This window comes from Aethina tumida, chromosome 4 (assembly GCF_024364675.1).
Source record: "Aethina tumida isolate Nest 87 chromosome 4, icAetTumi1.1, whole genome shotgun sequence".
NCBI classification, from domain to species: domain Eukaryota; kingdom Metazoa; phylum Arthropoda; class Insecta; order Coleoptera; family Nitidulidae; genus Aethina; species Aethina tumida.
The window spans coordinates 5525792-5549717 of record NC_065438.1 but is presented as its reverse complement, the minus strand read 5'-3'; the positions used below and the strand labels follow the sequence as shown (position 1 = coordinate 5549717).

General features: G+C 35.3%; 6 protein-coding genes across 8 annotated transcripts; 4 read left to right on the top strand and 2 right to left on the bottom strand.

Moving 5' to 3' along the window:
- Window positions 1-45: 45 nt before the first annotated feature.
- LOC109601794 (repressor of RNA polymerase III transcription MAF1 homolog) lies at window positions 46-11655 on the bottom strand. Of its 2 annotated transcripts, none has more exons than XM_020018078.1 (4): window positions 11563-11655; window positions 2562-3311; window positions 1493-1770; window positions 46-1070 (listed from the first exon to the last, which is right to left on the bottom strand). In XM_020018078.1, exons 2-4 carry the CDS (start codon window positions 2901-2903, stop codon window positions 1004-1006), a joined length of 687 nt encoding a protein of 228 aa, XP_019873637.1. In that variant the 5' UTR covers window positions 2904-3311; window positions 11563-11655; the 3' UTR covers window positions 46-1003. The 2 variants fall into 2 exon arrangements, with proteins under 2 accessions (XP_019873637.1, XP_019873636.1); XM_020018077.2 differs by lacking the exon at window positions 11563-11655 and adding an exon at window positions 5357-5505.
- On the top strand, window positions 5642-11565 carry LOC109601778 (uncharacterized). 2 transcript variants are annotated; one of them, XM_049966979.1, is made up of 4 exons: window positions 5642-8380; window positions 8623-8858; window positions 8911-10448; window positions 10647-11565. In XM_049966979.1, exons 1-4 carry the CDS (start codon window positions 5898-5900, stop codon window positions 10968-10970), a joined length of 4581 nt encoding a protein of 1526 aa, XP_049822936.1. In that variant the 5' UTR covers window positions 5642-5897; the 3' UTR covers window positions 10971-11565. The 2 variants fall into 2 exon arrangements, with proteins under 2 accessions (XP_049822936.1, XP_049822935.1); XM_049966978.1 differs by having other exon boundaries at window positions 8905-10448.
- Window positions 11656-11785: 130 nt separating the features above from the next.
- On the top strand, window positions 11786-12938 carry LOC109601795 (small nuclear ribonucleoprotein-associated protein B). Its single transcript, XM_020018080.2, has 3 exons — window positions 11786-11909; window positions 11977-12319; window positions 12375-12938. Exons 1-3 carry the CDS (start codon window positions 11907-11909, stop codon window positions 12671-12673), a joined length of 645 nt encoding a protein of 214 aa, XP_019873639.1. The 5' UTR covers window positions 11786-11906; the 3' UTR covers window positions 12674-12938.
- A 369-nt stretch (window positions 12939-13307) lies between these two features.
- Window positions 13308-16786, top strand: LOC109601777 (cGMP-dependent protein kinase 1-like). Its single transcript, XM_020018060.2, has 9 exons — window positions 13308-13409; window positions 14378-14600; window positions 14655-14958; window positions 15016-15265; window positions 15318-15586; window positions 15642-15915; window positions 15980-16240; window positions 16291-16483; window positions 16539-16786. The coding sequence occupies exons 2-9, from the start codon at window positions 14383-14385 to the stop codon at window positions 16696-16698; spliced, it is 1929 nt and encodes a 642-aa protein (XP_019873619.2). The 5' UTR covers window positions 13308-13409; window positions 14378-14382; the 3' UTR covers window positions 16699-16786.
- Window positions 16787-17229: 443 nt separating this feature from the next.
- On the top strand, window positions 17230-19975 carry LOC109601775 (cGMP-dependent protein kinase 1-like). Its single transcript, XM_020018058.2, has 6 exons — window positions 17230-17351; window positions 18066-18619; window positions 18675-19205; window positions 19259-19519; window positions 19569-19746; window positions 19807-19975. The coding sequence occupies exons 1-6, from the start codon at window positions 17230-17232 to the stop codon at window positions 19973-19975; spliced, it is 1815 nt and encodes a 604-aa protein (XP_019873617.2).
- A 217-nt stretch (window positions 19976-20192) lies between these two features.
- Window positions 20193-22576, bottom strand: LOC109601774 (cGMP-dependent protein kinase, isozyme 1-like). Its single transcript, XM_049966306.1, has 5 exons — window positions 22453-22576; window positions 22125-22353; window positions 21809-22070; window positions 21263-21758; window positions 20193-21206 (listed from the first exon to the last, which is right to left on the bottom strand). Exons 1-5 carry the CDS (start codon window positions 22572-22574, stop codon window positions 20450-20452), a joined length of 1866 nt encoding a protein of 621 aa, XP_049822263.1. The 5' UTR covers window positions 22575-22576; the 3' UTR covers window positions 20193-20449.
- Window positions 22577-23926: the final 1350 nt, after the last annotated feature.

Sequence of the window (23926 nt, the reverse complement as noted above, 5' to 3'; positions counted from 1 at the left end):
TTTTAATTTATTAATTTATAGGAAAGGTAAAATAAAAGAAAATAATGAATTAAACATATTTATTATCAGATCTTTAACCTAAACTATGTGTTGTATTAGTTGTTGAGTGAAATGTTATAAAATTTGTACAGTCTGATATATTGCTGCTAATACTATAAAACGAAATAAAAGAAAAAAAATATGTACATAAAGCAAGAATTAAATATAAATTTTGTGAGATCGAACAACTAACCTTAAACCCAATTAGTCTTTACTCAGTATAACTAAAAGAATTCTAATACTCATATGTCGTCCAAATTTTAGAATAAAGTCTGACAATTCTTTTTATTTTTTAACTCAAGCATCGTAACTCCGACGATACTAAACTGTACAAGGAACGAAGAAAATCAATCTCTTAGTTCTAAAATATACCTTCAAAGACCACTGATAAAAAATAATAAAGGTCTTAAAAGGTGTAACAATTAAAAGGTTCTTCTATATTGTATTAGAATCGAAATATAAGATTACAAATACAATCTAAAAAATTGGTCAAAACATACAATTTTTGTTGTTTGATCATTGGTCAAAAATTGTATATTTTAAACACTTTCATTTCTTTAAGAAATATTTTTAATATCACTATTCAGCGTTGTTAAATTTGAACTGAATTAATACTTGTTAACAAATTTAACAACCTGGATAATCGTAAAACATCAAAAAAATGTTGTGTTACATCAATAAGTACATGTGTACGTGTAAATATATAAACGACGTGCTTGATACATTTAAAAGTAACGCGATTTCGTTCTAAAATCTGACACCAAAGTCGGGAATAAAATTAAACACTAAAAACAATCCATATTGGTATCACGTTAATATATAATGTGTGATCAACATATTTTGAGAAAAAACTATGTGTGTAAGACTAAAAAAGAACACCTAAAAACTATACCTAAAACGTAGTTTGTACTTTTGCTCTCACCAAAAGATTTTTATTATTATTGAATCAGTTTTGACGTTGAAATTAGTACATGTCTTCGTCGTCCATTATGAAGTCGTTGCCGTAGCCTGAATCCACGATGTAACTGGGACTGGAAACGAAATAAGAAATTAGTGACTCATGGAAAAATATTTTGAGTGTTTGTTTCCAAGAATTATCATTATCTATTGCTTGGGGATTTAATGGGTGACAGATAATGCTTTATACACCCAATTTTAAAAAATATCTTGTTTGATAATAATGGTAATTTATTTTTGTGTGACTTTTACAGGTCAATTTGTGGACTGAAATTATTCTTTTACACTACAACTAAAGTTAAAACAATACCAGGCATATTTAACTTACGTTTAAACAAAATCAAACTAATCCAATTAATTTTTTAGGTTTACTCCCCTTTCCTTCTTTGTTAAATTATCATTATTATCCAATTTATTTTTTACTATTCCCTATGGCTGACTGATTTCCCTCTCCTGAGACGTATCAATGATTGAATTCTCCTCAAGTTTCGTTTACCTGACGGCGCGACAGGTGAAGAAAACGATGCGCTTCAGCTTCTTGTTGTAGAAGAAGTAGTTGAAGCTCCAGAGACACCCGTCCTCGCCGAACGGATCGCTGACCAAGTCCGGGTTGTACGAATAAATGTCGCAGTTCTCCAGCGAGATCTCGTCGTCGATGGCGGCCCACATGGACGGACCCATCAAACGGTACTGCTCGCCGACGGTTGCGCCCAGATTCGAGTCGATGGCGTTCGACACCCACTGACGGGACGGCTCCTTGCTGAACTCTGCACTCTGAAATTTACGTTTTTGTTTAGGTTCAACCAACTCGACTCGGTTTGAATACATCAGCACGCACCGCTATTGTTTGCTAATGGTACGCTGCGATTTGCTAAATATGACCCACTTAGGCGAAACTGAGTTTGCGAAGAGAAAGTTTTTTAAACGGACTGTGGTTCTGCAATTTCTACAGTTTTTTGTTTATGGCAATTATGTCGTAACAGTTGTTAAACTATTAAATTATTCAGTGAAATTGTTTGAAGATTTGTCAAGACACTGAACTCAGTTATCAGAAATGTTTTAGAAAGATGTTTATGATGAGTCACTTAGCCAATCATGAACAGACAGGTTTTGATAAAAATTATCCGCTTTCGTCACGTAACCTTTGAATATATAAAAATGTTTACAAACTTCATACAAATAATGGAAAATATTATTGTTTTTATTTTGAAATAAATGTGACAACAGAAAACTAGAATAATACAAAAAATGAATTTGTGTAATAACATTTTTATATTATTATATTTTTAAATAATTCTTATTAAATCCAACAAAAAATTGTATCCAATTAGATTTATAAATTCTGATGAATATTTTTGGTTTTATAAAATTTGTTTGAGGGATTTAAATTTAAAGTTAAATAACTAACACCGCATACAATTATATTAAAGCATTATACAACAAATTATGTAAATTTACTTCATGCAATTATGTTTGCATACATTATCTGCTGCCACTATTAACTTTACAACACTGAATTACTCAATGAAAATGATTTTTTAGCACTTACACACGGTGTAACCTACCTTAACATCCATGAAATCATAGTCGGGAAAGGCTGAATTCAAGGTGGCAATCAAATAGAATAAAGTTTTGCGACTGATTGTGTCGCAGAGTGGGCCCTCCTCGTCCCCAGAAATGCTCCTGGCATACGACGAATGTCCAGGTGAGACGCCCTGTGGGGGCGAAAGAGCCTGCAGATCACTGGGATGGATGCCCTCGGCGTTGAAGCGTTTGTACAGAGCCTTGTCGGTGCCTGCCATTTTACACGAGTAGCTCTCGATGCGACCGATTATTTTGCTGTCGCCTGTTTTGATTGATAGAGCATTGTTTATTGCTTCGAATCTGGTGCTTTCCAGAAGCTTCATTGTTTATTTAATGTAAATATCACGTTTTTAATTTATAAATTAGGTTTTGTACTTATTTTGATTTATATTCTTAGGGGATTCGGGACACTGGCACTATAAAAGTTTTTAAACATTGTCGTCGGATGTATGAATATTCCTTTTCTCTTCGAGTGAACCAAACTAAACGATGATACCAAACCGCGTTTTACCGATGTTTTAGAAAGCAAACAGTTTGAGCACATTACAATTATAATTAAAAATAAAAGAAAAAGTTTGGTTTTTATTTTGGTCCCTGGCTTGTTTATACACAAAACACTTGTCAAAACTCAACTAACGGGCGAGTCCACTTTGTACACAAACCACTGTAAAACGCACGAAAACAACTTTAGCTAGTGTTCAGAGTCAGACATGTTGCACATCATTTTAACACTGAAACAACAATTCACAAATTAAACCACAAAATCGATTAATTCAATTGGAAATACGTGTAAAATCCAATAAAAACTTTGAACGAAATTTGCTTGACGTTTTTCTTGATTGTATTCTTTGAACAGTACTGCCAACTTCGACAAAATGAACGCGAACTAGTTTCGGAAAGGTCAACCATAAATAAAGGTTTTCGAGTCACGTATACAACCACAACCCGTCAGTTATTCTTTGTAAACACATTTGCAACCAGTTTTATTGTCAATCATTATCGATTCAGGTTGGAATTCGACGAGTTTCAAACAAAGAAACGGCGATAGGGTTGTCAACACTGACGCGTTCACCTATATTTTTGTGTATTTCAATTTGACCTTTCCTAAACGACCTCACTTTTAATTAATTAACGGACCTTTGTTCAATGCGAAACATCTGTTTGTTACTTAAATGTACAGTTATTATGCAGTTTTATTACTAGGAATAATTAGGGGGAAGTATGCTGATAAATCTAATCAGGAATATTGGACAAAACAAATATTTATAGATGCGCAACTCGTCTTATCAGATTTTAGGAAAAAAATACATAAATATAAGTATAATGAGTTGTTTGTTTTAGTTTTATTTTGTCTATCGTTTTTAATAAAATGCATTATATATAGCGTTACTTGGCTATTTCTAAAAACCGCACAGATATTTAATTTTCAAAATATCCATCCAAAAATATTTTATTATCAATTTTTCACTGTATATTTTGTTATTTGAATCAACTTTTTTTCAACTGTATCGAAATCACAATAAATATTTATATTACAATTAAATTGTACTACCTTGAGCGTATTTTTCTAATTATATGAAATAAAAACTGGTTCCTTACAGTTGTTTGTTTAATTCATGATATAAATATCCACTCAATATTGTTACAGAGTCAATTTAACCTTGCAATAATCTATTTTAAGATCTGCTCTAAATATCTATTTAATTAAAATATAAGCATCAACAAAATCTTAATCCAAATAAAGAAGTTTTCCTATTAATATATATTGTTAATGTTAAATGGTAAATATTTTGAATCTTTAACTGTTTTGTACTGTTTTTGTTTTAATTTTACATCTAATAATGCTTATGAACAGTTTTAAAACATAATTAGCTAAGACCAGAAAAAGAGGGGATCCCCCCACAATCTACAATACTGTCCCATTATTGAAGAAATTTATTACTTTAAACTGCATATACAGTAGTGAAAAAAAGTATGGAATATTTTTAAAAATTAGATTTTCATCCTCTGGGATTTTTCACATCTGTTGTAATGTTGTTTAGGTCTTTTTAGCGGATATGTTTTATGTCTTTGAAAAATGGAATTTTATTTGCGGTCTATTGTACTAAATTTTTAACATTTTCAGTCGGTGAACTTTGTGAAAGTGACAAAAATATTAAATATTACTCGAAGATTTTGTGTAAATTATTATGGGACGACCATTGGGGCAACGATAGCATTTTAAATACCAAATTGCTACGGTTAAACATGGAGGTGGAAGCATTATGGTTTTTCACTACTGTATGTATTTTAGGATAATGTCAAAATTTAAAGTTGATGGGACCAAATATTACAAAAATATGAGAAAAAAAAAAACAATTTATGAAATTTAAATTTGAAGGGCTGTATTTTCTAAAGAAATTTACAAATTTTGATCACCTATTTTAGAATTAACTTGTATAATTATTTATTATTAATTTGTTTTTTATGTATGTAATAATATTTTACAATAAAAAGAAAGGAAAGTCATATTTATTGTTTGAACCCAGTTACACAAGTCTATTCGTTTTTATAAAACAACGCAAAATCTAATTTTAGCGCCAAAAATATTCACTTATATAATTTAATATTTCGTTAGATGTTTTCAAATAATAAAACTAGAGACAAAGACATATTTTCTAGATTCTAGAAAAAAATTACGTCATAAAAATAGAAGCGGCAAAGTATACGAGAGGAGTAAGTAAAAAACGAAGAAAATTTTAATTAGACCTGCCTCCCAAGTTTAATAATAACTTACATAACATTTTGGTGAGGACCATCAATGCAGGCACTGAACGGTTTAAAAAAGAAGATGGATGAAAATAAAAACAAAAGATTCCCGCGCTTAAGCTCGAGCGTAGCGGGCAACTGAAAGTTTCTATTTATTTTTAATGTATTTAGTAAACATAAAATGAAAGAATAATTTGACATCCGGACCGAGCCGAACAACTATCAGTCTACTAAATTTAACTCGGGCGTCGGTCCACGTCCCGACAACCATCTCGCCGATCTCACTCCCGACCGAACACGTAAATTCTGAAAATACACCCGTGCGTTAATCAAGAGTGCACGCCAAAAAATAACTCATTCACTTCCGAGCAATTTAATCGAAAAGTGCTGCGGTGGCGAGACCGTCAACACCCCCGACGACAATAACCATCGGATTGTGTCATCGACTCGGTTAACCCAGCGTGTAACCCAACACCGCCAACACGTGTGAGTTCCAAGTTCCCAACTCCATATTGTAACAGACTTCAAGTGGTCGGAGGACAATCAAAACAGCCGATAGCGATGATAATATGAGCCTAAATCATCCACCAGCCGACCCCGAACAAAGTCCTGGCGCCGATCCAAAATCATCGAAAAGAAACAGCGGTCTGTTTGCTTTCTTTAAATGGTTCAAACCGTCCACATCCCGCGAAAGCATCAACTCCGACGTGCAGATTTCTAATTCGAGCAGTTGCGACAGTCTAGCGTCCATCCAGAGCGGTGGGACCATCGCCTCCTTCTCGTTCGTGCCTCCCAATGCATATCCCGCAAACAATTTGGCCGAGAAGTGCATCAATCCAGGACCAGAAACCGACACCTACAAGGCCAGACTCAAGCAACGCGACAAACGGAGGGAGAATGACAGGAACCTCACCCTGAGGAAAAAGTACAATCTGTTCTTCAACCGGGAGACCCTCCTCAAGAACGTCATCAAGCAACAACAGGAGAACACAAAGAGCCTGCCACTGATGACTAAGGCTGTGTTGGAAGAGCAGGAAGACAGAGTAGGACACCGCCGCACAAACAGTGAGTCATCCAAAACAAAAAAGGCAGGCGCCTATTTGCATGTCAAGGGCAAGCGAAAGGCCCCTCCACCCCCCAAGTCCCACTCCACTCCCTCAACAATGAGCTTGAAAAGAAAGAAGCGTCTGGCGCCTCTACCCCCCGAAAAACTGGACAAGGCGATTGCGAACACCGACATCATATGCAATGACTCACTCAAGCTGGACCACGGCATATTAAAACCAGCAAAAGAACTGGAATCCAAGGACCAAAATAGCCCGAGCACTTCGGCAAGGTCAAGCTATGTCGAAACACCAGTCTCACCTAGACCGTGGTACAAGAGAAACACGCAGCACAAAGAGAAGAAAGAGAAGGAGCACAAATACGAACTGGTCGAGAAACTGCCCGAAACTCAGTTCCTCAGAAACTCCACCTTAGACCTGACGCTCGAGGACGCCAAAGAAGTGTCGAAGGTGACTGACAAAAAGAAGGAGGAGAAACGGAAGTCGGGGATTTCCTACCTGGCGAACATCAGTGAATTGGACCGGGAAGCAAGTGAGATCATCAGAAAGGAGCAACAAAAAAACGGTGTGTACGACCTACAGGAAATGCCTGAGTTCATGAAGCCTCGCGACGACCCGAAAATAAATACGGACAGTTGGGCCTCACCTAAACGTCGCTCCGCCAGGGACTTAATAGCGAAATTCAACGCCATCACTAATGTGACAAAGGTCACCGTGTTCGGCACCAAAGACGCGAAGAAGGACTATTTCGGGAAACAGCACAGCCTCGACGAAACGAAACGGCAGCAGGAGACTTTGCTGGAATCGCACAAGAAACGCATCGAGCAAATCGACAAGAAACACAAAGACAACGACAAGTTTAACGTGCTCATGAAGTCGGAAAGTGCTAGTGCTATTAAAACTAAACCGGAAACTCCAAAACTGGAAAGGAAGAGCTGGAACTGTGCTAAATGTAACGTGGAGAACGACTACTGGAGGATTATTTGCCACGTGTGTTCAAATATTAAACCGTACTTCGACGACTTCTATCCGAACAAACTGAGTGATACAAAGCTAAATGAACCCAAAACTGCTAGTCCATTGGAGGTACGCAAAACTCCCCTTGTCACTAACGAAAGTCCTGAACGTGTCCTGGAGAGGTCCAAGACTCAAATTGGATTCTCAGCCCTTGCCAACTATAACGCCGCCAACAACAAGAAAAAGTCACCAGTCAACGAAAAATCTGAAAGCGAAAAAAAGGAGGAGAAGGAGAAGCTCAAAAAGATGCTCATTGAAATGAAAAACTCCCTGCCTAAACGAAAGTCTAACATCTTAATGAAGCAAAACAGCCGCGCCAGCATCATAATAGAAAATCCAGAGAACACCGACGCAGAAATAAAAGAGGACGAATCAAAAGTAGTACCAGTACAGGAGGAGAAGCCGCCCGCCGAAGAGAAAACTCAGGAGCAAAGGGTGGCGGAAATATTGATAGCCACCAAAGAGACCATTTACGAGAACATCAAAGTGAAAAAAACCGACAATCCGAAGCCGGTGAAAGTGTCCTCGTCCGCTCAAACGAGCGCAGTGGTCAAACAGGTCGTACCGCCCAACACCATAGCCAACATCATCAAAAACGAGGAGTCCAGAGTGCAGAAGAACAATTTCGAACTGATGCGTCCCAAGGACTTCGAAGACATCTACAGCGACAAGAACGCCAAGTCGGCAGCCAGGATTTACGCGAACTTGGCGCAGAGCGACGAGCTTTCGTTGTTCTTCAACGTGCCGAAGAAGATCTCCGAGTTGAAGAACGACATTAATTTGGCGGACGCCAACACGGACACCATTGAGATCAACAGGCTGTTGAGGCGGTTGGAGACGGCGATTGCCAAAGGGGATCTGACTGAGGCGGCGATTTTCGCCAAGGAGTTGGCGCAGTTGAAAGTCAACTGTTCGGTTGTGAGGAAGAAGGGCGCCAACGGCGAGGAGAAGGAGAAAAAAGTCGGATTTCAGTGAGTAAAGTTGGATAAGTTTTGGTTGCATGTATTTAAACGGTCACTGGTTTTTTAAATTTATTTTTGAGGCAGTGTCAAGGTGACGAATTAGTCTAAATGAAAGCACAAGGCAAAGCTAAATATATCCACTAATCATTAAGTTCAACAGTTTATATTTGTATTAAAATGTACCCAATTTAACATTATATGAAATAAGTTTCTTCTTTTTCTTTTATGGTATCACTTTTTTATTGTTTAAGGATAGAAATGTATGTGGAGGATAAAATATCACACAGAGGTCCATTTCCCATCCAAGTAACTGAGAATCAAACTGTTGCACAATTGAAGCAACAGATCGAAAGGGAATTCGAAATACCAGTAGATGTTCAACGTTGGATACTTGGAAAAGAATTGGTGACAAACGACAATGCGAGTTTAAAAGAACACAACGTAACATCAGAAGGTTGTCCTGTATTTTTATATCTTGTCGCTCCAGGTATTATAGTTTATTTTCAAGTTGTTTTATGTCTAAACTTTATTAGTTTCAGATTTGAAAAATAATGCGGACAAGAGAAAATCTCAAATACTTCCACTTGATGATAAACCGTCTACATCAAAGCAAGACGCAGGAGGAAGTGGTCTTAAAATAAACGTGGACAAAACCTATAAAAATTCTACGGAAAATATTAAACAAGAGGTTGAAAAACAAAGTGGTGATCACACTCCAAAAATAGTGGACGTTATACCAAAAATAATAGATACAAAACCGGAAATAAAAATAGAACAGAATAAAGAAAGTAAAGTAATTGTAGAAAAAACTAAGAAAACAGAAAGCACAATAGCAACAACAACTAAAGTTCCAGAGCCCAATAAAGTAGAAATTAAAGCTAAAGAAGTTATTAATACAGATGTCCAGGTCAAAGAATCAACCAACCAAGTAAATAATGGTAAAAAAATTATTAAGCCTAACTCAATTACAATATTTGGTTTACCTGCTGATGCACTTGCAACTAAAACGTCTGGACCAATAAAAACAGATGCCAACAAAAATATCCCAACAACTACATCTATTTTTGCACCTACAAGTCAAACAACGAAGAAGACAGAATTTGTCATTCCTGTAATTAAAGAAGTTAAGCCCTTGGAGAAGGATAAACAAATTTCTACCACAAGCAGTAGTACCCAGTCTAATGCGAGTGTCCTTAAAACTATTACAAACAAAGTGGAAGAGAAACAGAATACGAAACCTGCAGAAAACAAAGTAACAAACGTTCGTACAATCACCTCTGTTCCGAACAAAAATACTGCCGCAAAACCTGAAATCGTTAAAAGCGATTTAATGATCGCCAGTATAACAAGCCACCCACCAGTTTTACAACACAAACTCGTCGACGAAACAATCGAAATCAAGGTAGAAAAGAACATCCCCAAAACAGCCGGTCCCAGTGGCGCCCAACCGAAGAAGGCCGTGCTCGAAGAAGACTTCGACGACTACGAAACCAAAACCCTAAAGCCCGAGAAGGAATGGGAGTGCCACCTTTGCACCCTTCTCAACCCCACCACAACCAACATCTGCGGGGCCTGCGCCACCATACGATTGAAGTCGGCCCCCAAGAAGTCGGTGAAAAGGAAAGCGCCGCAACCTAAAAAGGACCAGACTTATCTGCAACTGGTGAATTTGGACAACGCCGATCTGGTCGAGAACGCCGAACCTTTCGAATGTGTGATATGCTTCCTGGAGGTGCCGGCCAAGGAGGGTGTGACACTGCGCGAGTGTCTCCACCAGTTTTGCAAGATGTGCCTGGCCCACACCATCGAATATTCCGAAGAGGCTGAAGTGAAGTGCCCTTACAGAGACGACGATTATTCCTGTAACATTGCCTTGCAAGATAGGGAGATAAAGGCTCTGGTTACCAAAGAGATCTACGACCAGTTCCTGGCCAAATCCATTGCTCAAGCTGAGAACAAAATTGACAAGTCGTTCCACTGCAAGACGCCTGACTGCAAAGGATGGTGCATTTTTGAAGACAACGTCAACGAGTTTCGATGTCCTGTTTGCAGGAAAGTCAACTGTTTAACATGCCAGGTAAGATAAGTGCCACTTGTATGCTTGTGGCTAATGGAAATTAGAATGCTATTAATAAATAATTACCTTCCCGATTTGTAACAGATCGTAAAATTATATTTAGATTTATTGCCTTAGTGTACTACTACTTTAAACAACCTTGAGTATTTTTAAAAGATTAATAACCTCGTTTGTAACGTTAATGGGATGATGTTTTAGGCAATCCACATGGGCGTGAACTGCAAACAGTACCAGGAACGTATGACGGAGGAATCGGAGATCGACGAAGACGCGAAACGTACCAAAGAGATGATAGACGAGATGGTGCGACTGGGGGAGGCTCTGGCCTGTCCCACGTGCAAAGTGGTGCTGCTGAAGAAGTGGGGCTGTGATTGGCTTAGGTGTTCGATGTGCAAGACTGAGATCTGCTGGGTGACCAGGGGTCCCAGATGGGGACCGGCCGGCAAAGGCGACACCTCGGGGGGTTGCCAATGCGGCGTCAACGGCGTCAAATGCCACCCCAAGTGCAATTATTGCCATTGAGCAACCGTTGGGGCGGTTCGGGGAATTAACGCACAATTTTATTATTGTTTTTTATTTATTAGCGGCAACCTTAAGGTTTCGTTAATTGTTTTTTAACTTATATAAATTGTTGCGTCGTGGTATCCACGGTTTTTAAACATGTATTTAAAAATGGTAACACTCTACTACTGTAAGATATGAACGCACCACTAAAATATACATATTTACGTAAAAATAATCTAAATTTAAGAAATAACTCTAAAAAAATGAAATAAATGAATTACACATTAACATTTATTAATAATTAAATATTTACTTATACAGGAAGGTGAAATAATATTGTCTAAGAAAGAGTGTTATTTTAATGGTGCGTTGGTTTTTTCTAACAGTATACATATGCTTTAACAAATATTTTAATTAAATAATTTATTTTCAGCGATATTAGATATACTAGAAAACAGGCTGTTTGAATTAATTAATTTAATGGACAAAGTTATGTATTGATTATTGATGCGTTTATGTTGTGTTTGGTTTCTATAACTTTTATTTATTTATAAGATGACTGATTGCGTTGTAAAACTGCCTTATTGTTTAAAAATAAATTTCATACTACCTTATATTTGAATTTTAGTGCCATTGTGTGTTTCAAAGTGTTCACATTCAGATGCCGCCCAATTTCGTTTCAGATTCAGAGTTTCATTGCTTTAATTTGCAAAAGAATTAAAACGTTTATATTCGAATAACAATGTCCTAGTAGTTATTTGTTGAAAGTATGCTTTGGATATGAAATTTTCATGTACAAAGACAGTAACCATTTTAAAACGACATCGAATGTGACAATCAGGGCTGCCAACAGAAAGAAGCGCCACTTTTTGACGCCGGCGGTTTCTAGGTTATAAAACGTTTTCATAACGATTGTTTCTTTTTTGTGTAAAAGTTCAATAAACATCGTCCAAAATGGTAAGAGTCATGTTTATTTATCATAAATAGACCGTGTAAAATATGCATTTTTTTAAATTTTTTGTAGACGATAGGGAAAAACAACAAAATGATCCAACACATAAACTACAGAGTCCGTGTGACTCTGCAAGACTCCAGGATCTTCATTGGCACGTTCAAGGCGTTCGACAAACACATGAACATGATCCTGGGCGATTGCGAGGAGTTCCGCAGGATCAAACCCAAAAACTCGAAAGTTGAGAGGGAGGAGAAAAGAACACTCGGCTTTGTGTTGCTCAGAGGTGAAAGCATCGTGTCGCTGACAGTTGAAGGACCACCACCACCAGAAGAGGGCCTTCCTAGAGTCCCAGTGCCTGGTGCCAACCCCGCGCCCGGTCTGGGAAGGGCTGCCGGAAGAGGAATGCCAGCAGGTCAGTTTGTTTATATTTTTGTCATTTCGTTTGTACCAACGTATAAATGATTTAGGAATGCCGGGAGTGCCTGTGGGACTCACAGGGCCAGTCAGAGGTGTTGGCGGTCCGTCGCAGCAAGTGATGACGCCAGGAGGCCGCGGTCAAGTGGCGGCGGCCCCACAGATGGCACAAGGACCTCCAAGACTGGGAGCTGGCCATCCAGCTGGCATGATGGCCCCACCGCCTGGCATGATGGGCATGCCGCCAAACATGGCGATGGGACGAGGCGGACCTCCGCCACCGCTGCCCATGAGGGGTCCTCCACATGGAATGATGAGGGGGGGACCGCCTGGGCCGCCCAGACCTTATTAGAGATCAGTGTGTTCAGTAGGTTAATAAGTCAATGAATGATTGGATGTTTCTTGAATAAATATTAGGTTCTATTTTTATAAAGTGGACGTTGATTTAAAAGAGACAATTATAGGATAATTATATAGGGATTTTCTGACCATTTTGTAATACATGAACTGTATAAATGGATTTTATACTTGTACTACAATTTATTTCAATTAATGAATGTACCTAATTTAAGCATTAATGTATTTCTTTTTTCTCTAAATATATATTTAAAAATATACCCACTATTTTATTTATATTTCTCAGATAAATATCTATATAAATATAATAATATAATAAATATACCCTAAATTTACTAATAGGTAATTGAAATACTCAATTTAATCACGAAGTTTAAAAATGTGTTAATAATTAATATCAAAACTAAAATATAATATTATTTTCCAAAAATTTTATACTTGGAATAGAATCACAATTTTACTGACACAGTTAATCACTTATTGTTTAAAAATCCTGATACTGTTGTAATTGCTATCAGTAAATACATCTGTATTAATTAAATTCCACAATAGATACAAACATATACGCTTGTGAACAAATTAATCATTGTCTTAATCTTATCTTGATATGACATTTATTTCTAAAGTATTGCTAGTTAAGTTTCACACGGTAAAACAACTGTAATATATAATTGTTCTATACATTAATTAATAAGGAAATTGTATTTATTCGAGTGTACCTAAAATACAAGGTAAGTAAACAACATTGTACTTTTCTTAAGTAAAACTTAAAATAAGATTTTCAAACTGTTCTTCTATATTAAATTTGATAGTGTTTTATGCTATGAGTGGTTACATAAATAATATTGATATGCAGTTTTATTATATTCGTTTACAGCGTCCAGAATGAATTTTTGAGAGATAACTAAATTACTCGACCGACGATATTAATTTTAGTTCGATGAGATGTGAATTTTCCAAATTTTATTCATATTAACTTTACGTCACCATTTAAGTATTTTTTCCAATAACAAATAAGTTTCTCAGTTTAATCAGTCGGCTTATCAATTACAAAAATTCATTGCCATTCAATCTGGATAAAATCGTAAGAAAAGTGTTTTTCTTAAAAATATTCTATCTTTCCAGTATTTAATATATAAACTAGGGTTAATTATAGAATTTGACCTCTCGCCATTTTACCAAGTGTTACATACATGTACATATATATATTATACTTGGTTTATCATATATACCTATATGGAGCGATCAAAAATAGTTGTACGTGCCGCTCCGTTGAAAATTGATTACAGTAAACACATCAGTAAATACCTCCACACATTAAGTTGTGTTACTTTTGAGGTTTTAGGTCATGTTTAAGTCTTCAGAATGTATTTTCAAATTCATAGTTTAAAGATCATAATAATGCCAAGATGTTGATTGTATATATTCTATATCTTTGGTCCACATTTTTTTCCATAACGAGACAAGATACATTCAGGGGGTTCCCCTCTTTTTTCGGTCTTATTTTCTACACCGCATTCTATGCATATTCTTGATTAATTTTAATTAAACAAGCCGTTTATGTGATATTTCAATTTTAATATTTGAAGAAAGTTAAAGTAATTTTCATACAATACAAGATGAAGTACGTATGATATGTGTGGCCCATTTGAAAGTGGAAATTTTAATGATTTTTTTTTTCAACTCATATTAATTTTAGGCAAGATGCCTTGTTGTTTATTTCGAAGTTGCAAATCCCAATCGTACGATGTAACTAGCCCTGTTAAGCACACATCGACGACTCCCCAAGTTAATACAGTTACACCTACACCGTCACTACCTCTCGAAGTTGAACCCCCAAGTTCAACGGAGAGAAGAGTGGGCATCATTCCGAACATTTCATCCGCCGAAGTCGCAGTCGAAGTACAAAAGAAGAAACCAGAGTAAGAAGCAATTATCACTTGATTAAAGAGACGATTAATTACGTAAATTTTCAGAGATGTAGAAGTTATAAAACAAGCAATAGCCAAAAATGAATTTGTAAATCAAATTATTACCGGAAAAAAATTGGATAATGTGGTGGATGCCATGTACCTTGAAACTGTGGAAGCGAACAAAACCATAATGAAGATTGGAGATAACGGAGACAAAATGTACATCCTAAATAAAGGACAATTGAAATTCAAAGGCAAAGACTTTGAGTTCGTCGAAAGCAAACAGATTGTGTTCGGTGAACTGGCCATCCTGTACAAGTCCGGCCGTTTGGCCACAGTCAAAGCCACGACAAAATCGGAACTTTGGGTAATAACTCCCATCGAGGACAAGCAAAATTAACAATTTTTGTTGTTGTTGTTTTAGGTACTTGAAAGCTCGGTTTATCACCAGATTATCAAAAGTTCGAATAAAGCCGAGCACGAGGAAAGAATTGAATTTTTGAGACAAGTGCATTCGTTGAATTCAATCGACGATGAACTTTTGCACCAAGGTGCCGACCATCTGGAAAGGGAATTCTTCAAAACTGGCACTCCAATCGTCAAACAGGGCGACCGTGGTGACAAGTTCTACATTATCAGCGCCGGATCTGTTACCGTCTCCAAAGATGGCCAAGGTATGTTTTAACCCGCTCACCGCTCAGAATTAAAAGGCTATTTTCAATTTAGGGGAGATTTGCCAGATGAAGAAAGGGCAATCTTTCGGCGAGTTGGCGTTGCAAGGCGAGGATTATAGACAGGCGACGGTTACGGCCAATTCACCTGGAGTTGAATGTTTAACTTTGACCCGAGAACATTTCCGCCTTTACTTCGTTCAGGCGGAAGGTCCACCAAAAGAAGATCTCGGTACTTCTGCGGAGGAATTCAGAAATTTACAACTGGACGATCTCAAAATGGTGGCTACGTTGGGAATTGGAGCTTTCGGAAGAGTCGAATTGGTACAAACATGTTGTCTTTTGAAGGTGCCAGTTGGTTAAAATAATTTGTTTTTAGTGTATAAATAAGAAAAATACGAAAGAAACATTCGCCTTGAAGTACATCAAGAAGCAGTACATTGTTGAACAACAATTGCAGGAACATGTATATAACGAGAAGCTGTTACAAATACCGTGCAGGTCCATTTTTATCGTGCGATCGTATCGCACTTTTAAGGATAACAAATACGTATACTTTCTGATGGAGCCTTGTTTGGGTGGTGACCTATTTGCACTACTGCACAAACAGAAAAACAAACGTTTCCAAGAAAAAGATGCAAAGTTCATAGCTGGTAAAATCAATAATTGCACAATACATTAACGAAGGTAATGACCTGTTATCGTTTGGATTTACAGGATGTGTGTTGGAGGCTTTGGATTATCTACACTCGAGAAAAATCATTTACAGGGATCTAAAACCAGAAAACTTAATGATCGACAAACAGGGCTATATAAAATTGACTGATTTCGGTTATGCCAAAAAAATGAGGGTGGGTAAGACTCATACTTTTGCTGGTACCCCAGAATACGTGGCGCCGGAAATTCTCTTGGAGAAAGGTCACGACAAAGCTGTCGATTATTGGGCTTATGGAGTGCTAGTTTATGAATTGCTAACAGGTAAATTACATTTTAAATGGTTTACGTTTGTCTAAACATTCACATTTTAGGGAAAACACCCTTTGTAACCGATGATCAGAGTCACATTAAAACTTACAACAAAATACTAAGTGGTGTAGTTCATTATCCACCATCAATAGACAACAAAGCAAGAAACTTCATTGAAAAATTATTAAAATCTATCGCCAAAGACAGATTGGGCATGCACAAAAATGGTGCTGATGACATTAGGAAACATAATTGGTTAGTTTAATAATAATTTAATGTATATTATTATTAAATAATCATTGTTTAATAGGTTTAACGGTTTTGATTGGACGGATCTGAAAAATGGTAAAATGCACTCTTCATTTAAACCAAAACTGAAGAACGATTTGGATACCAGTGCATTCGAAAAGTATCCTAAAGATAGGGACTTTCCTGACGTCGAAATGTCCGGTTGGGACGAGAAATTTTAATTTAAAATAATGCTTTTATAAGTATAACTAAATTTGATAAAATTATACGTCAATCTGTATTTTAATTTTAATAAATTTATGAAGTGAACTATGTAGTATTCTTGAATAATTGGTATTTGTAGATTTAACAGCAGTTAATTGCAAAAATATATGCTGACAAAATTTAACTATTATAAATGAATCATTTTTAAATATACAATTAATGAATCTGATACATTTCTCTAATAATGTTTGAGTATAAATTTCCATTGACTAATATTACTAATTAACTGAGCCACATTATATTTAACCCGTTCTAATTTACAAATCTCAGGTTGTGCTATCTGATTATCATTTCCTATATATGTTATCCACAAGATAGTAATTTCTATGAAAAATATGGCAAAATAAGATTTACAGATAATCATTTCAAAATATGACATGTTTATCTATATAGTTAGGTATATATTTTATTAAACAAATCATTAGATTTATTGGTAACTGAAGCACATCGTTAATTAACCACAGTCATATAAATAATATTGTCTAAAAATGAAGTGTTTTCGCCGAAAAAGTAATTACATTGTGGAACCAGTTGAAAGGAGATATGTTATTATTCCATCATCCAGAACCAAAAGTGTTCTTACAGATGCATCAACAGTAAAAGAAGACAGGTAAGTAAACAATAAATAATTGCCTTAAACGAAAAAGAATATTTAGTTTAACTTAACCTACTTGTAAAATTGAAATTATTTTGTATTTTAATTTAAATTGATTTAATTTAAATTTTATGTAGTTTACACAAAGATTTGATCTCAATTTAATCGACATAATCAATCAAGTACTTTTTTTTTATATAATGTCTGATGACAAGATTGATTACATGTTTACAATTAAACTAATTAATAGGTGCTTCATATATCAGGCGTCTCTAAAATAGAAAATTTTTAAATACAAAGTTTCTCGTAAAAAATTAGAAAAACTAGTCACGTGGTAACTACGAAAAAATTGTCTGAGATGAATTGAATGTTGCCTTTAATGTTGTTTGTTTTTTCCATTATCATTATTATCCATTAACCCAATGGATAAAATTATAACAACTTTTTATTTTATGGCCTGTCATTGCTTTCTGTGAATTATAATTTAGAATATATTTCAATTTTAATATTTAAATAAGGTTAAAATGATTTTCAAACAATGGAAATGTAAGATAAAATTTAATCACGGTTGGACCAAAGATTAGGAGACAAAATAATGAAATTTAAATTTGAGGGGCTATGGTTACTTCCGGAAGAAACATTTATATAGTTTTCTTCATACTTAGTCCCTATTTTAGAAACACCTTATATTTTCCCCTTGAAAATGCAAAACCATTGAACCATTTTCAGTGACATAGAAGCCATAAGAAACGCCATCATTCAAAATGACTTTCTTAATCGTTATTTAACTGGCAAAAAGCTAGAGAGAGTCATCGAGGCAATGTACAAGGAGACCGTGGATGCTGACACCGTTCTGATATCGATGGGCGAATGCGGTGACAAGATGTACGTGTTGAAGGCCGGTAAGGTGAAATTCAAAGGGAAGGACTTCGAACACATAGAAAACAGACAGATCGTGTTCGGGGAGTTTGCGATTTTGTACAATTGCAAGCGGATGGCCACGGTCACGACGGTGACGAGGACGGAACTGTGGACGCTAGAGAATGCCGTTTTTCAAAAAATTATAAAGGAATTTAACAAAGAGGAGCACAAAGAGAGGGTGGAGTTTTTGCGACAAATCGAGTCGTTTAAGGAGATAGGAGATGAAGAGTTGGATATGGGTGCCCATTATTTGGAAACGGTGTTTTACGAATGCGACACAGTTATCATAAAAGAAGGTGACAACGTTAATAAGCTTTATATAATAACTGCAGGTGCGGTGGCTATAACCAAAGAGGGACAAGGTAACATCAATCAGAAAAACTTAACAACAACAATTTCAAATGAATTTATTTACAGGAGAAATTGGGCAGTTTACAAAAGGTCAACATTTTGGAGTTTTAGATGTCATGGACGAAAACTATAGTTATACCATCACTGCTAAAGGAAATGTCGAATGCTTAGTTTTAAGTCACGAATACTTAAGCTACTTTAGACGTGCGACCGTTACAGAAATCACTCCAATTATATCAATCGAAGACGAATTCAAGAACATGAAACTGAACGATTTGAAAATCATTCGCACTCTGGGAGTGGGAGCTTATGGTACAGTCGGACTAGCAAGACACCAGACCACCAAAAAAGAGTACGCTATAAAGTATGTTAAGAAGAAGTTTATAATTGACAACAACTTACAAGACCTTCTAATAAACGAGAAACGATTGCAGATGGAATGCAATTCAAAATTCTTAGTTAGAATGTACCGATCATTTAGAGACACTGAGTATGTATACTTCTTGTTGGAGGCTTGTTGTGGGTTTGATCTGTTTAATCTTCTGCATTGCCAGAAAAATCGCTCACTGAAGGACAAACATGCGAAATTTGTGGCTGGTACAAAAGTACAAAACTTAGCTGAACTCAATAATTTGTTGAGGTTGCCGTAGGTTGCCTAGTGGAGGCACTCAATTATCTACATTCAAGGAAAATCATTCATAGGGACATTAAGTTAGAAAATGTGTTGATAGATCATCGAGGTTACATGAAACTGTCAGATTTTGGAACCACCAAAAAACTGGTGAAAGGAAAAACGTATACATTTATTGGAACTATAGACTATTTGGCACCTGAGATTGTAGAAGGAAAACCCTATGATCAGAGTGTTGATTGTTGGGCCTTAGGCGTATTGATTTATGAATTACTTACTGGTATAACTTGATCATTTTATATTTATAAACTTTAATTTAACTATTTTAGGACTTGGACAGACTCCATTTTTGGGTAGTACGGATCAAAGTACGTATACCAACATCATCAATAGAAAGGTAACATATACATCTGAAATAAACAACAACGCCAGAAACTTAATTGGTAATCTGCTGAATCGTAATCCGTTAAAAAGATATCGTGCCAAAGACGTTAGAAATCATAAGTGGTACGAACAAAAGGTTACAAGCCATGATTAAAATACCTATTAAGCAATTTTGGTTTTCAGGTTTGATGGTTTCAAATGGGACAAGCTACAAAACGGGAAAATGAAATCATTCTGTAATCCTAAGAAGATCAAAGTGAACAAACCAAAATGCGGCATTGGTGGTCCCAAACACACCACCGAAGATACATCATCAGAAAATAAATTTTCTGAATGGGTTGAAGAGTTTTAATGTTTTATTTTTATTTGTTTATTATACAAAGATGTATTATAATTAGATATTTAATATTATAATGAATAAAATACTTTAGCTATTGACTAATAGGTGGCTCTCACTGTGTGATGTACTAATTGCATTTATTTTATTAAAAGTATATATTTAAGTACATATTTAATTTTTAATAATTGATAAGTAACACAATTATTATTAATAATGTTTATTTACACATGTTATTTATTTATATACAAATTATTAAATAAATTTACAAACCAATAGTAGCAAAGAGTCAATTTAAATAAAATAATATCAAAAAACTTTGACTTAGTTGAATAGATTGTCGGAAGGAACAGAAGAATCCTTTCAAAACAGTTCAAAATATTTGGTGACGTTGCTATTCATTTTGGAGCTGAATGGGGGTATTATTTTATATTCTTTGAGAAACTTATAAATGTGGAGTAGCAAACAGTCAATTTAAATACTGCGATATCAAAAATCTTTGTCCCAGTCAGACAGATCGTCATTAGGCACAGAAGAATCTCTCCTAAACTTGTCAAAATATTTGGTGTCAACGTTGCTATTCAATTCCGGCCTGAATGGGGGTGCCATTTTATGTTCTTTAAGAGATTCCCATTCGAAATTATTGAACCAACCATGATTCCTAATATCATCGATCCCTTTTCTCTTGCAGCCCAACCTGTCGAAAGGTTTGGGCCTGCACAATTGTTTAATCATATCTTTAGCCTTGGTGGGAATAATAGAAGGAAATGAAACGCTGTCAATTCCTTTGAGTATGTTTTTGTACGTCTTCAAGTTAGTCGGATCCTTGGCCTTAAACGGCGTCTTACAAGTTAACAGTTCGTAAACAAAAATTCCGAAAGCCCAATAGTCTATTTCCTTGCTGTGTCCTTCACCCTTGATGATCTCAGGTGCAACATATTCTGGAGTTCCAACAAACGTAAACGACCTATCTTTGGCTTCCATCTGTTTTGCAAAACCAAAATCTGTTAATTTTAAATACCCATCATTTGCAACCACAATGTTTTCCGGCTTCAGGTCCCTGAAAACGACGTTTCTTTCGTGCAAGTACGCGAGACCTTCCAGCACGCAACTGGCGTAGAAACGTGCCGTCTCATTATTGAATCCTCGGGGATATTTCCGCCGCATCAGGGTCCACAAATCTCCACCCAAGCAGCACTCCAGCAAAAAGTACACGTACTTTGCGTCCTTGTATGTTCGATACATCCTGGAAATGTTCGAACTTAGAAAGAAAATGTTCCCAATTATCCATAAATTAATTACCTGACAATAAAGGAACTGTCGCAAGACATTTGCAGCTTCTTCTCGTTTAAAATGTGACTGTGAGCAGACACAGACTTAACAACGTCTTTTCTGACGTACTTCAATGCAAAAACCATGTCTTTCTTTTTGTTGTGCCTCACCAATTCGACCCGTCCATAACCGCCTCTACCTAAGGTCGTGACCAAACAGAAGTCTGTTATTTCTAAATATTTGTAGTCTTTGTCTTCTGTAGTCGGAGTGTGGACCTTAGAGAGTTTAATGTTGACGAACTCCTCCACGTCTCCGAAGTGGTCGATAAAATGCTGACTGCTGAGTGTGAGACACTCCACACCCGGAGAGTTGGCCGTTATGGTGGCGGCCCGGACATCCTCCTTCAAAATAGCCAATTCACCAAAAAACGATCCTCTACCCAGACACGTGTCCAAACGTCCCACGTCCTTTTTACTCACGGAAACTTCTCCGGCCCTTATTATGTAAAACTTATCAGCCTTTTCGCCTAAAATAACATGGGTTTAATATAGAACTGATTAGGTTTTATGTTGTTACCTTCGACGACGATTTTGGTGTCGCTCGGAAAGAACTCAACCTCAAACAGATTGGCTACTCTAATCAACAAGTCTTCGCTAACGGTGTTAAGTTTAGGAACTTCCTTCAGGAACGCCACTATTTCTTCTTGTTCTTCAATTGCTGTTTTTATCATCAACGCCTTGAAGTCGTTACAGTTCAACACCCATAATTTACCAGGAGTTACCGATTTGATGGATGCCAAACGCTTGGCGTTGTACAAAAGAGATAATTCTCCAAAAACCTGTGTGTGGATTTTTAGTGTTAGCTTTCATAGTTGGAGTATTTTATAAATTACCCTATTGTCACTAAATGTAGCCAATTCCTCATCGTTTTTGGAAACGGTATAAATTCCTTCGTAGGAAATGTACATGTGAGTTCCACTTTCCCCTTCAACAATTATGCTTTCGTTTTCATTCGTTTCTTTCATGTAAACGGTATCCACGACAGTTTTGAGCCGTTTCCCATGTAAAACGTTCCGTAAAAATTCATTTTCGAGAATGGCGTTCCTAATTACAGTTTCTTGTCTAAAAAAATTTTTACATTCAATTTATATCGTTCACAGATAATGCGAATAAAAAATGAATTACTTAAATGTTTACGCAATTTGTTGTTTTGTAACTTACTCATCGGTTTTTTGGATAATAGCGAGGTTCACGTTCACATTCACGGGCCGAGATATTTTACCAGTTCGTCGGTGAGTCTCATCCGAACTTCTTCTTTTTTTACGTCTGCAAGAGAGGAACATGATCAACCACAACACACAAACAGAAAAAATATCTAAGTGATTGTCTACTTTATCATTTAAGATTATTGGTATTATTTATATCACATATCTCTCTAATCTATATCGCTTGTCAAAATTATACAGCCCATTCTTAAGAAATTAAAATTTTAATGTAAATGTCATGTTTTAATTATTTTTTGTGTGTAATTCTCTTTCACTTCGATATAGCATGCTATAAATGTATGATTGTATTTTTTTATTAATTGTAACCATGTTGATTCATGTTAGGTATTTTATAGATAAGAAAAATGTTATCAACTAACAGTGCTTTGAAAACATAATTGGACCAGTACTCCAAGAATTAGTTCATATTAGCTATTACGAATGAAAGATAAATTGATAATTATGGAAACAAAAAATATAGTTTCAATTAAACGTATATCTCATTTATAATTAAATAATAGTTATCACCATCTTTATGACTATTTTTTATATACAAAATAATATTAATTATATATTTTTAATTTAGGAATAATTACAGAAGTTTGAGATAAATTATGGAAGAAAAGGATAAACAATAATAATATTTATCAGCACTTTTCTATATATGTTTGTTTTTCAAATTGTAAATTATTCTAATCAATTATTAACAGTTTGCATTTTAATTGCATTTTGTTGTAATGGCTACTTAATATTATCAAATTTGTCTATTTTACATATTTTATCTCGGTATGAATACTGATATAACGCGATATTTTCTTTAAAGTTGCCGAAAAAATATTTTATCTACTTGTTCATTATTATTGTTATTTAAAACAGTAGTTTTCTGGGAATTTTTAATTAATATTTAAATTGTTTTCTAATATGGAAAGAAATAAAATTTAAGCATATTGATTGAATATAAATATAATAAATTTTCACATAATGAACCGTTATACATATTACTGTAAAAAGAAATTACAGTACTGGTCATGATTATAGTAACTTTTTAAAGTGTTAAATATTTTAGACACAACTCTAATATTTAAATTGTTTTCTAATATGGAAATAAATAAAATTTATGCATATTTATTGAATATAAATATAATAAATTTTCACATAATGAACCGTTATACATATAGCTCTAAAAAGAAATTACAGTACTGGTCATAATTATAGTAACTTTTTAAAATGTTAAATATATTTTTTTTTATTTAATGTAATCTGTTCATAATATTAATTTACTGTTGTTGTTTTATACAATATTATTTTATAAAATGTTACATTAAATCACTCAAAATTGGGCTCTTTGTCCATTAAAAATAAAAATGTTTAAATTTAAAGAACAATAAAGCTAAAAGGTACTGTCATTAAATTCAAAAAGTACATCACAT